General features: G+C 35.4%; 1 protein-coding gene across 4 annotated transcripts in view; it reads right to left on the bottom strand.

Moving 5' to 3' along the window:
* MAP3K7 (mitogen-activated protein kinase kinase kinase 7) overlaps positions 1–13,084 on the bottom strand; it is a 73,745-nt gene that overhangs the window by 35,160 nt on the left and 25,501 nt on the right. For all 4 annotated transcript variants that reach the window (XM_010357753.2, XM_010357755.2, XM_010357754.2 and 1 more), the window contains exons 4-9: positions 12,580–12,625; positions 10,743–10,881; positions 7,257–7,381; positions 4,219–4,347; positions 2,809–2,939; positions 1,233–1,314 (exon numbers count right to left, since the gene is read on the bottom strand). In XM_010357753.2, coding sequence (XP_010356055.1) covers positions 1,233–1,314; positions 2,809–2,939; positions 4,219–4,347; positions 7,257–7,381; positions 10,743–10,881; positions 12,580–12,625 — 652 coding nt within the window. The remainder of the gene's footprint in view (positions 1–1,232; positions 1,315–2,808; positions 2,940–4,218; positions 4,348–7,256; positions 7,382–10,742; positions 10,882–12,579; positions 12,626–13,084) is intronic.

The following is a 13,084-nucleotide window of genomic DNA, read 5'->3' as shown; positions in this document are numbered from 1 at the left end:
GTCTTCTGATTACTCCAATTTTCTCAGATGAAGAGCAAACAAGATCAGCTGAGAGTAAGGAGTCGAAAGGAGGTGTTTGAAGCCTGAGGAGAGGCTACAGTATAAAATTAAGACATATAGGAGGAAAGAGACAAACTACAATATAGTACAACTGTCCAATAGCACTAAACATGCATGTGAGGATACCTCCAGCCACATTCAGCTGCACTGGTACAGGCAAGGGGTAACGTGAGTTTCAGCTTTTATTAGGCTTGTGGTTTAGCCAAGCAAGCTTGAAAGAGAGGCTAGACAGATGAAAATTATTCCCAAAAGAATTATAATAGTTGATTGGAATTAAGTGGAGGGAGAAAGAAAAAAGGACCTAAGAGGACTGAGGACCAGTGAAAAGGTGGGAGGCTAAAAAACTCAAGGTCACAGTAAGGAAATGAAGAGAGGGTTTGGAGGACGTGGGAGATGCAAATTATAGAATTTTAGAGAAGTACATTTTAGAATTCAGAGCAACTCAAAATATTTTCAGTAAAACTGGAATTTGAGAATAACTAGCCAAACAATAAACCATCTTAAAATAAATAAAACTATTCTTGAGGTGGGAGAAACAGATCAGTAAAAGTATTTGTCAATAAATGCAGGGTAAATACATATGGATATAGATACACACGTAGTTTTTAGTTTTAATTAATAATGAAATGCTTATAATGCCACTATATTTTGAAAAGTACAATATTTCTAAGTTACAGTATTATTTCTACTATCTTTTTGATGACCACAAATTACATGTCCCACTACTACTTCACATTTCGGAAAACTAAGGAACTTTTAACATAGCTTCTTAAGTCAGAGTCTCTGTAGAAGAGAACAAAAATTAGGGTGTTCATGATGAAGAAATGTGTTAAATACATTTACAATAATTTCTAATACCACTTGATCTAGTAGTATCCATTTAAAAGTTATCTTTAAAGTTAAGAATGACATTCACTGCAATACAATATGTCATCTTTTTATTCATAATTATGTAGGAATTACAAGACTTGGAAGCAGGTCTTCAATAACTCTTTAATCAGGGTATCTTCATGAAGAATGATGCACCTGTAAACTTAAATTGCAGTCAATCATATGAAATGAAGGAATTAAAATGCAAATGGGGACATCACTCATTACTTCTTGATTATAATTTCATGGGAATAGAGAAGAAAGAAAAATCAAGTCGATACTCTTCCAATCTATCCATTTACCTGTACTGGTGGCAGAGTTGCTCTGTCCTTCATCTGAATACTGACAAGGATACTGTAATGGCTCATCTGCTCCTGGAAAGTACTATATATAAAAAAGTAAACCACAGCTTAAAATTTCCTTAATACAAATTAAATCCTGTTAATGCTTTATTTTCCCTAAGGTATATACTAAATTTTTAGGTGCCTAAGTCTTTTATTTTACAAAGATTACAATAAGGTATTCTTGGATTTCAACTTTGATCAATGCCATGCACCTACCTAAGAATCTAGCTTACATTGGAGTCTAGATAGTCTTGAAGAAAACAGCAAATATTTCTCTAGAGAAACATATGAAATAAAATAGTATCATTTCTCATAATTACATAAAACATATTCATGTTCTCACAGTAGTGATGCAAACTTCCGTATTGTTGCAGTGACTGTTAGTCTGATAACTGAGACTATTATACCATAGAATAATTGTTAGAACATTTTAAATATTAAGAGAATAGATTATGAATATCTTTCTACAAACTGGAGGCATAATATTCAAAGTATATGCTGGACAAAAATATTAGAATTTAGAGAAAAAAAGGAAAGGTATTCTCCTCAAATTAGACAAAGCACAGAGAAGCAAAATTACAACCTCAACAACTTATATATCCCAAAGTTTTAAGTAATCTGACTACAGAGACTAAGTTGTTTTCCTATGCAAAAGGTTCTACATATGACTGGTATCCAAATATGATGGTAAACTTTTAGTAGATTAGTTCAAGTTGCTTTGCCTAAGAAATTTTTAATAGATTGAATAAACAACCTTTTTTCCATTTAGGAAATCACTTAGTCTATATTTAAGGAGATTGTAAGACTCTTCTACTGAACAAACTGTTCCAAAATTCAGGCACTTTCACAGATACGTGAACTTTTTAAAGCCAAGATATCACTTCACAGTTTTTGTTAATGTACCAAAAACCAGAGGTGTAAAATATTCCAAATAATTCTAATGGTGCTTGATTAATAGACTAGGAAAATTTGATAATCATTTAAAAAGGGTTCTTCTAAACAGAAGAAAGTTTAACTTTTTACTGGGATATAAAAACCTGAAAATAGGCCAAATAGTAAAAGTCACTCAAATAAACGTGTCTGAGAATGCAACCTATTGCCTTGCATAAATGACTAAATGCTTGATGAAAATTGGTATCAGAAAAATGTAAAATTTAGTCTAGCATGTATTGAAGTCATAATATTAATGTATCTAAGTCCTGTGACGGCTTTAGAGACTATTTCAGTTTCTCCCACATTACAGATGAGGCAACAGGCCCAGAGACAAACATACTTGCCCACTAATGTAAGCAAAAAGAAAAAAGCAAGTCTAGAAACCTAGTCTAGCCATCTTTCCAGTGATAAAGAACTAGATTTTCCCTCTCAAAATAATGTTTCCTCTTCTGACTATGAGTAGTAAATGCCCATTCTCACTTAGAAAACATAGTAATATATAAAGCAGAACATAGTAATAACATCCCTTTTAAAATTCCATTAAAACTCAGCACATATTAAATTCCCCTAAATCCAAAGCCCCTCAAAAGAAGGATTATACCCGCATCAAGTGAGTCATTATTTTCACAATTTCCTCCATTGAAGGGCGCTGGGAAGGATCTTTAGACCAACAACGAGTCATCAGGCTCTCAATGGGCTTAGGTAAATTTTTGATCAGTGGTGGTCGAGTACCTACAATTGAAAATTAGAGGAAGAGGGGAAGAATGTATTTACCCAAAGAATGATGCAAACTCTTTGTACATATTTCCAAAGTGGTATTTATTTTATAGATCTTATAGTTTAAGACCTATAATTTGGAGTAATAAAAGTGCTTTGTAATTTTATCAATTAACAAGTTAGTTCTTTTATTCCTTACCTCATGGTTCAATTATTTACTGACAACTGACAGAAAGCAAGCAAGCAAGCTGTCCTGGTCAATGCTCTCACAGTCTCTACAATGATACTAATGGTAGTAATACTAAAGGCAGTACAGGAAACTGGTAAAAACAGCTAAGATTACTCAGATGATGGTACTGTTTGATAAATCTCTGAATGACCTAAATAGTTAGGAAGACATTTGTTTTTATACTTGTGGAATAATGTAAAAAATGGCCATTAGTCACATGATTATAAACAAGGCATAGAAATGAAATAAGAGTGGCACTAAAGTTAAGAAGCTAAGTAATTTTCCTTCATGAAAAGCTATTTTCCCAAGCAAATGTAAAGTAACTTTACTAATGAAGAGGATGCATTCTAACATCATATGTGGTTAAAAACAATACCAGAAATATACAAGAAACAGGATGGATGCAAGGACATTGAGTCCATAAGTCAATATGACTGAAGATATGAGCATTCAAGTCAGAAGCGTCGGGATTTGAATCCCAGCTCTACCACTTACTAATCTTGTGACTTTAAGCAAGTTATTTAACTTCTTTAGGCCTTAGTTTCCTAATATGTAAAATGAGGCAACAGTACTTACCTTCTAAGGGTGGGTGAGAATACAAACAGGAACAATATGTGAAGCATTATTATGCTTTGCTTTTCCTTCTTGATGAGGCCCTTGCTTCTTCAGGAGAAAAGGGCTATAACTCTCCAGTTATATTAACCATGTCAGAGATTTTACGTATGTATTTTTAAATTTTTTCCAGGATCCAGCCTGAGGTTTCTCCCTAAGAGAGAGCCAACCTAGACAGTGGGCTCTGGTTGTGTGCTGGTGGCCTTTCCCTAATCAGCGCAGCCAGCGAACATCCTCAGCTGCATGTGTAGACCAGGACTACTCTTAATCCTGCTCTGCTGGACTCTGGGGCAGGGACAGGGCAGAGTCTGATAATGATAAAGGAGTCTCTTAACAAAGAATTGTACATTTTAATGTTACAGATAAATGATATTCTTTAGGGAAGGGGACAGGAGCAGTCTTCCAAGTAGAAAACACAATAAGTACATTTAAGAAAAATTTCATTTTACGAACCATTATGAACAGCCCACATGATTCGGAAAGCTGGGCCACCAATCTCATCAAAGGGTTTCCGACGCGTTATCACTTCCCAAAGAATAATACCCCAGCTGAAGACGTCACATTTTTCACTGTAATTACTACCTAGAAAAAAAAGGTGGTATATGACCTAAAGACTATTTTTCCACATGACTTACAGAAACAATGGCTTACATTCTGAGAATGGGTATCATGGATAAAAACAAGGCTGTCACATGTAGAACTAAGAAACTACTCTTTCTGAAGTACTTTGTCTTTTCAACAAGTACATTTTTAAATGAATTAAGTATCAATGATACACTAAAAAAATCTACTTCAGAAACTCGGCTATTTTCTATCTCTTCATCAAGAGGCATAGGACTTGACTTTTATGTATTTAGATTGATACTTTCTCTGGGGCAGAGTATGAAACATCTGTACGTTCCTTTATGTTGTTTATTATTTTATTCTGAGACAGGGTCTCATACTCTCATCCAGGCTGGAGCTCAGTGTAGCCTCAAACTCTTGGGCTCAAGTGATCCTCCTGAGTAGCTGGAGCTACAGGCATGTGCTGGCATAACTGGTTAATTTTTTAAATTTTTTGTAGAGATGGGGTCTTGCATTGCTGCCCAGGCTGGTCTCAAACTCCTGGGCTCAACTGATCCTCCTGCTCTGGCCTCCCAAAGCACTGGGATCACAGGCATGAGCCATTGTGCCTGGCCTCCTTTCTGTTACATTTTAATCTTAAATTTTCTTCCCATTCTCTGATGGACAGCACTATTCTGCTATCAAAGCAGAAGAACTTTCTAATTTAGTGTTACAATTTCTTCCTCAATATATGGTGAAGGGAAATTCTTAATTTGTAAACTTAAATGTAAGTTGTAAGTAATGAAAATTATGGATAACCCAAGTTATACAGCAAAATTTACAAACTAAGTAAGTGGTTGAATCAGCACAGTAAACCCCCTTCATAATCTCCCAAAAACAAAAACTCAACCCACTGTAAGAATGAACAATTATTATAGCTATAGCTTTACATGCTAAGCAGTACACTGTAATATAGCACTACAACCATGCTACAATCTAATTTGGGCTACAGGTTGACTGACATCTTTTAGAAATGAAGAAACACAGCCTAACAGTCTGGATTTTGTTGCTGTAGACAATTAAGGGTTGTCTAGAGCAATAAAATTAATCTTTTGTACAAACAAATCTTTTTGCTCTCCACATATAGTAACATTGGGTCATTTTTAACTCACATAAAGATATATTAGATAAGTAAATAATTTTAAAACAATGTCAAATGTATACATTCTGTATATGAAACAGGAGGCATTATTTAATCTTGTGTAATATAACACCTGATTGTTCATGCATTATTAAATTGAATTTTAGGGCAAAAGAGCTCCACTCGGGTGACTAGTTGCATTGCAATTTCTCTTTCTCTGGGGTGGCTAAAAACAAACAGAAAACCCAAAAACTTTAAAGTCATCAAAAATAAAAGAAATAAGCTATAACCAGAGTCTGATTAACTGAACGTATCTGAATTTTATGGGTATTCACACTTCCTAACATACAAATCACACACCTTCAGTTCCACTTCTCTCATTTAAAAGATAATTTGATGTTTTTATACAGAAACTTAGTACATAATTTACAGGCAACTCTTTTAGAACTTCAGTGACATATGGAGGTATAAAAGAAGGTAAACATATAAGCTTGACCTTTATTGGGGGTCAAGCAATTTATTTGCAATTCTTAGTATCTTATTTCTGTTCAATTACTTGCATTCTTTTTTTTTTTTTTTTTGAGACAGAATCTCGCTCTGTCACCCAGGCTGGAGTGCAGTGGCACGATTTCGGCTCACTGCAAGCTCTGCCTCATGGGTTCAAGTGATTCTCCTGCCTCAGCCTCCCGAGTAGCTGGGACTACAGGTGCTGGCCACTACGCCTGGCTAATTTTTTGTATTTTTAGTAGAGATGGGGTTTCACCGTGTTAGTCAGGATGGTCTTGATCTCCTGACCTCGTGATCCGCCTGCCTCGGCCTCCCAAAGTGCTGGGATTACAGGCCTGAGCCACCACGCCCAGCCACTTGCATTCTTTTTAAGGCATCCTCATTTAAACTGTAGGGCTCTCAATTTTTAATTGCTAGGAAACCAATACAAAAACACAGTTAATTCTCATTATTCCTGGTATTTATGTTCTATAAAGTTTCTGAGAACACTGAATTAGTGAACACTGAATCATCGCTCCTAGGGAAAATACAGGGGTAGGTTCCTGTGCACCTCTGGTCACCACGTTTTTGTCAACTGATCAATATATAACCTTGTTTCATGTGTGTTTCTGCTTAAAGACACCTGATTCTTATATACTGTTGATTCATTACCATTGAACTCATAGCCAACATTTCTGTAACTCATGCCTGAATGAAGATAATCTAACACATGTACATTGTCTGTTAAGACACATCATAGCCTTCTTGTACTTAGGCAGTACTATGCTTGAGGGCCATTTTAAGTACCAAAATTACCAACAAAAATCACAAAAATGAAAAAGGGCTCTAAACAGTACAAAAAGGACATCTGCTTAAAGCATGAGAGCTGAAACAAGACGGAAGAGCACTGTCTTGTTCAGCCTCAGCTGGGAACATGCGTTAGATGACTCAAAATGCGCACTGCTCAGTGCATGAACACTGGCTGCGAATACATGAAAGCACTGTCTGCAAATAACCATGAAAGCACCATGAGTATTAATTTTGGTGTTACAAATAAAGTTTAGCAAATAGGCAATTTTGCAATTAAGAAATTGGTGAACAATGACGATCAACTGTACATATGCTTGAACCTGCATAGAAGATTTAAATCTTACTATAAAATTTAGGATATAACACTATATTTAATATCCCCTTAGATTTCATTGTATACTTTATGTATTATGCAGAAGTAAAACCATGGAAATGGGGAAAATCTATAAAAACATTGAATTCACAAGGAGTGAGGGAGATTATCAAACATACCATACTTTTGCCATTTTACCTTCAAAAACTTCAGGTGCCATCCAAGCAGCACTCCCCTTGTTATTGGTCATGTGTGTCTGAATGTCACAGGCTGTACCAAAATCACAAATTTTCAGAACTGTCCCCCCTGCAACCAGCAGTAAGCTGTTTTAAAAAAACAAAAAACATCAAAAGTTACAAGGCCAACATTTTATTCTCAATAAAAGAAGAGACATTTATGGAAATGGAAAAGGTTAAGCAAAATGAATGTTATCATTCAACTTCTGTGAAATGACTAATTTACTTGGTTACTATAAAAGCCTAATAGTTCAGAGAAATATAAGCAAAAATTAATTGACCATAACCTAGCTCTCTTTGGAAGGCTGCTAGACTCACATCCTGATGTCTTCATCTCTAGCTCCATAATCTTTCTTGATTATACTTCTCTCTGGCCAAAATAAAATGTGGGGTTTAAAAAACTTCTAGTAGGTCAACATTACGGTATCCTAAAATGAGAGATTAATCAGAAATATGTACTACTTAAAAAATAGTAACACTATATAATTTAATTAAAGAAAATAAGCCAATATAGAAGGAAAAAAATGGTTTGTAATTTAATGTCCTGATTTTGAAGATACTTATAAAAATGCTCAATCCCAAAACCATTTTTGTGCTTAGACTATGTATGTGTGGGAGGAATAAAAATCTATTATAGCTAAAATGACCTAATGAGAGACTTCCGGAAAATTTTCTGAACTTAGGATTCTGACTTTCCTAGGTGTACTGTTACCCAACTACAATCACCAAGTAGCATACTCTTACTTACAATGTTTTGCTTTTCATGACAAACAGAAATAGAAATGGGTAATGTAATTTGCACAATCACATTGTAGTAATATATCCAATAACAGTACATAGGAATTCATTTTAATTATAAATTTTATAAACTTTTTATATCGGGAGAGATTTGGAAATTTCTTCTTTTAGTCCAATGTGACTAAAATAAGCCAGATAAACTACTGTTCACAGTTCCATAATACCAAAAAGACTCTCATAATCATTCCAATGAAAAGAATGCTAAATCCAGTATACTTCTATATGTACTTCAACAAAACATTTTCCCCCATCTCAATGTTCTTGTTCAAACTCTTACACTTTTTACCCAAGAAAATTATAAGAACTCTGTAACTAGTTTCCTTGTTTTACACTGGTATATTCAAGATATCAATATAATTTCTGATAATTCAAGATAATTTTCCTGAATGAGTTTTATGTTAGTACTCCTTTACTTGACTTCAAAAGTTCACCAGCCTTGAACAGGAAATTCAAGGCTCACTGAGATCTGAACTTAAATTATCTTTGTAGGCTTATTTCTAATGTACATGTGAATAAACTTGCAAAAGATAACATACAAGCACAAGCACAACTTGATCATGTATAAAACACCTCCCTAGATCATCAGGTATCTTCTTTAGATACCATTTTGAGGAACTCTTCCTGACCACAGAAACTGTAGGTTTTCCACTGACAATCAGATACAGCGGGTACTGGCCGGGAGCAGTGGCTCAAGCCTGTAGTCCCAGCACTTTGAGAGGCCGAGGCGGGTGGATCACAAAGTCGGGAGATTGAGACCATCCTGGCTAACACGGTGAAACCCCGCCTCTACTAAAAATACAAAAAATTAGGCAGGCGTGGTGGCACCTATAGTCCCAGCAACTCCCGAGGCTGAGGCAGGAAAATTGCTTGAACCTGGGAGGTGGAGGTTGCAGTGAGCTGAGATGGTCCCACTACACTTCAACCTGGGCAACAGAGTGAGACTCCATCACAAAAAAAGAAAGAAAGAGAAAAAGATATAGCAGGTATTCATGTACGTCCAATTGTATATAAAAGCATAGCCATTCCAAAGAACTTTCTTTTACCCAGTACTTTGTGAGTTAGAATCAATTCTGATTCTAAAGTTCAACTTGTATACCAGGGGCTCTAAAGATGATCTGCAAGATGAATCCAACCATGGGGAGGCCTGGAATACATGACCTAGACCAGACTTTCTGTAAATATATTAATGGTATTTACTAGCAAAAGGAGAGTCTCTATCTACAAATGATTTTAGAAGGATACACCTGGTCTAACTAGGTTGACTAAATAAACCTAAAATTTATGTGGTATGGTTGGGTGAAGATTAGGGATAGTCATTTAAGCTGTGTAATTAGTGCAATGTAAAAGATGTTAGAAAATGGAAATGACTTCCTTTTGTAAGATATTTCTCCATATATTGTTCAATAACTAATAATTTATTCCAAAGCCAAAACATATTGTAATGAGAAGAAAAGGGATACTTTTGGGTGTTGCATCAGATGTGTTCAGGCTCTTTTAGGAAAAGAATGCTTTGGCTGTACCTGATGCTTGCCTATATCCTTTGGATCATTTATCAATTTGCTGCTGGTTAAGAGCTGTGATTCTCATGAGTTTGCTTTAATAATTCAACTCTGTTAATATAGTGGGAATATTCACAACCAGGAAAAAAAAGACGAAGTGATTTCTTCATTAGTTAAGGCAGGTAACCAAGATAGTAGCCTCAGGAAAAATAAAAGCTTAAACAGTATTTTATCAGTGACCTGGGGAAACAGAAATCAGTTTAAGTTTGGGAGCAGAGATAGGATACACTAGCAAGAACAGTGATTTTAAGAGTTGGAACCTATGTAGAGTATATCAGATCAGACCTGAGAGTGACAAGTTACACCCAGAAGGGATGTTTTAATGCTTTAACCCAGTATCAAGAGAATGAAATAACTGAAGACTATACTGATTTCCTAAGGGAAATCTCTTCTGTAAAGACTAATGTGCTGGGATGGGAGCTTGGGGGAGGGTAAAGATACGTGGAGACTGTTTTTACTCTGTCACAGGTGCATAAAAGAAAAAAAAGAGAGAAAAGGAAACAATATGTTTTATGTGTATATTTTCTTTAACTAAATATCTATACAAACAAAAACCCCAAAGTTTTAGTCTTTTAAAATACTTATCTAAGGAATTTATAAGTTTTTTAAAGTCTCAAGTATTCACATTATGAAGAATTCAGAATATTTTCAATTTCTATCCAGGATACCAAGAAATGCCCTTTTTCTTTCTTCTGAAAGAGCAAGTAATAACAACTCTGCAAATTTTTGAAGAATGTTTATGTGCTAGGTATTAGGGACACAGCAAGAAAAACGTCAGACCTGTCTCTGCCCTCAGGGAATTGTCTAACAGCAATATTATATACTGCAGGCACAAAATGAGATTTTTATAGGCTAACAGAGTCTAGAAGTATGCTAATCTAAGGTAGAAGTTACCAAAAATAAAAATCCCACTAAAGACAATATCTAAAATACAAGCTTAGATAAATGACTAAATGATGAAGGTGAGTTAAGAGTAAACACCGAGTAAGCCAAATAGAGAAAAGAGAAACTCCTGTACAATAATCAGCTTGAATTCAAGAGTGAGAGAGAAGGAGGAAGGGGCTGAGGCGTGTCACGTTATTAGAACTTACTTTGGTGGTTTCAGGTCCCTGTGAATTAGCGCTTTGGGTTGCATGCTGTGAAGATAAGCCACTCCTTGGGAACACTGTAAACACCAACTCATTGCGTGGGCAGCAGTATAATATGGCAATGGTTCAGCACCATGCAGCACTGCAAAAAAAAGGCACAAACTAAAAAGAACTTTATTGCATATAACAAAAGACACAACGTGAATGCAAGCACTATCAGAATATATGACTGGGTATTTTTCTACATATACATATGCTCCATCAGTTCTGCTTTTAATTGTTTTCTTTCTTTTTTCTTTTTGTTTTTTGAGACGGAGTCTCACTTTGTCACCAGCCTGGAGTGCAGTGGTGCGATCTTGGCTCACTGCAACCTCCACCTCCTGGGTTCAAGCGATTCTCCTGGCTCAGCCTCCCGAGTAGCTGGGACTACAGGCCTGTGCCACCATGCCCAGCTAATTTTTGTATTTTTAGTAGAGACAGGGTATCACTGTGTTGGCCAGGATGGTCTTGATCTCTTGACCTCATGATCCACCTGCCTTGGCCTCCCAAAGTGCTGGGATTACAGGCGTGAGCCACCATGCCTGGTCTTTTAATTTTTTTTTTCTAAATAAAAAGGATGAAAATATCTAATAATTTTGAGTGGATAACTGCCATAATAGTAGCATTTAATAATACATCTATTAAATGTTAAACCTAATTCAAGTAAAATCAATATACATTACCACACTTTTTAAAACAAAGACTTTCATAAAGTAATATAAATTATGAACAGTCTTATGGCATACTACTACAAGAGAGAGGCAGAGCATAGTATAGAAAGAAACAAAACAATGTATATCAAGATGTTTGCACTTGTATTTTCTGTAATGGCTAAAAACCAGAAGTAGTTCAATCAAATAAAACAACAGGGTATTAGATATCCATCAACAATGAAGAACACATGCGCAGTAAATATAAGTAAAAGTTTACATAAAATAATATTAATTATAGGTGGGCGCGGTGGCTCAAGCCTGTAATCCCAGCACTTTGGGAGGCCGAGACGGGCGGATCACGAGGTCAGGAGATCGAGACCATCCTGGCTAACACGGTGAAACCCCGTCTCTACTAAAAAAAAATACAAAAAAACTAGCTGGGCGAGGTGGCGGGCGCCTGTAGTCCCAGCTACTCGGGAGGTGGAGCTTGCAGTGAGCTGAGATTCGGCCACTGCACTCTAGCCTGGGCGACAGAGCGAGACTCCGTCTCAAAAAAAAAATATATATATATATATATATATTAATTATAAAATAAGATGTAACAATTTGTTTTATATAACTGGTGCTAAAAGAGAAAATACATGTCTGCATATGGTTGGTATTTTTAGGGTAAAAGAGTTCTGTTCTACAAAGGTAACTACACAAGGTTTTTTTCATTGCTACAAATAAAAGGTTGTGTGAAGTGAGTTTTCACAATTTTTTTTTTTTTAAAAAGAAAAAAATAAAGCAGAGTGAAATGGAAATATGGTTAAAGAGTTCTAAAATGAGGAGGCTCAACGTTATGAGGGCAAAAAGAAAAAAATCTGAAGATATTTTAAAATCTATTTAAAAAGTAAATTTTTACTTAAATGCTTTTAATGAAATGCAGAGTACCATCTACTTAAAACATTGACAGACCTCTAAATTTCACATACTAATGTTATAGAACCTTATCTTTCCATTTTTATTCTTTAGTAGATTTTTAAAAATCATGTCCTTTTGAGACTCTGATGGCAAATTGTGAAGAATGTTAAACAACTTATGGTTTATATTGAAAGTTTTCAAATTATTTTAATCTGCTAGATAAAGACAGGTCTAGTGACACTCACCATTATATAAAGAGCCCCCTTCAGCATATTCCATCACAAGACACACCTAAAGGAAACATATACAAGAAGCATTAACCAAGAAGCTCCAGCATCTTAGGGCCTTTGAGAGATAATTTAATTCACTCCCCTGATTTTACAGATATATTAAAAATCATTCTTGGGCCCCTACTATGTGAACTGTACTAGGGAAGGAAAAGATAGCTATGACCTAAGACTGTCTTCTAGGAGTCCACTAAGAGTGAAGATATATGTAAAATATAATCACAAGATATTTTGGGGACTTTCTCCAGTGCCAGTAAGTAGGTGCTGCCACAGGATATCAAAAGCCTCATAAGAAGATGAAGTTATTGGACAAGATCACCTAAAACAACTCTTCCAACACACTGTTTTGCTAAAAGACTAGAAACAAGTCAAATGAACAAACTATAACTGTTCTTTCAGAAATACATTTAAGATAGTAGATCAAAATAGCTACATAGGAGGTTCCAAGATGGCCAAATAGGAA

The sequence above is a fragment of the Rhinopithecus roxellana genome, chromosome 4 (genome assembly GCF_007565055.1).
Source record: "Rhinopithecus roxellana isolate Shanxi Qingling chromosome 4, ASM756505v1, whole genome shotgun sequence".
Taxonomy (NCBI): Eukaryota; Metazoa; Chordata; class Mammalia; order Primates; family Cercopithecidae; genus Rhinopithecus; species Rhinopithecus roxellana.
The sequence above is the reverse complement of the archived record's forward strand: the minus strand, read 5'-3'. Positions and strand labels throughout refer to the sequence as shown.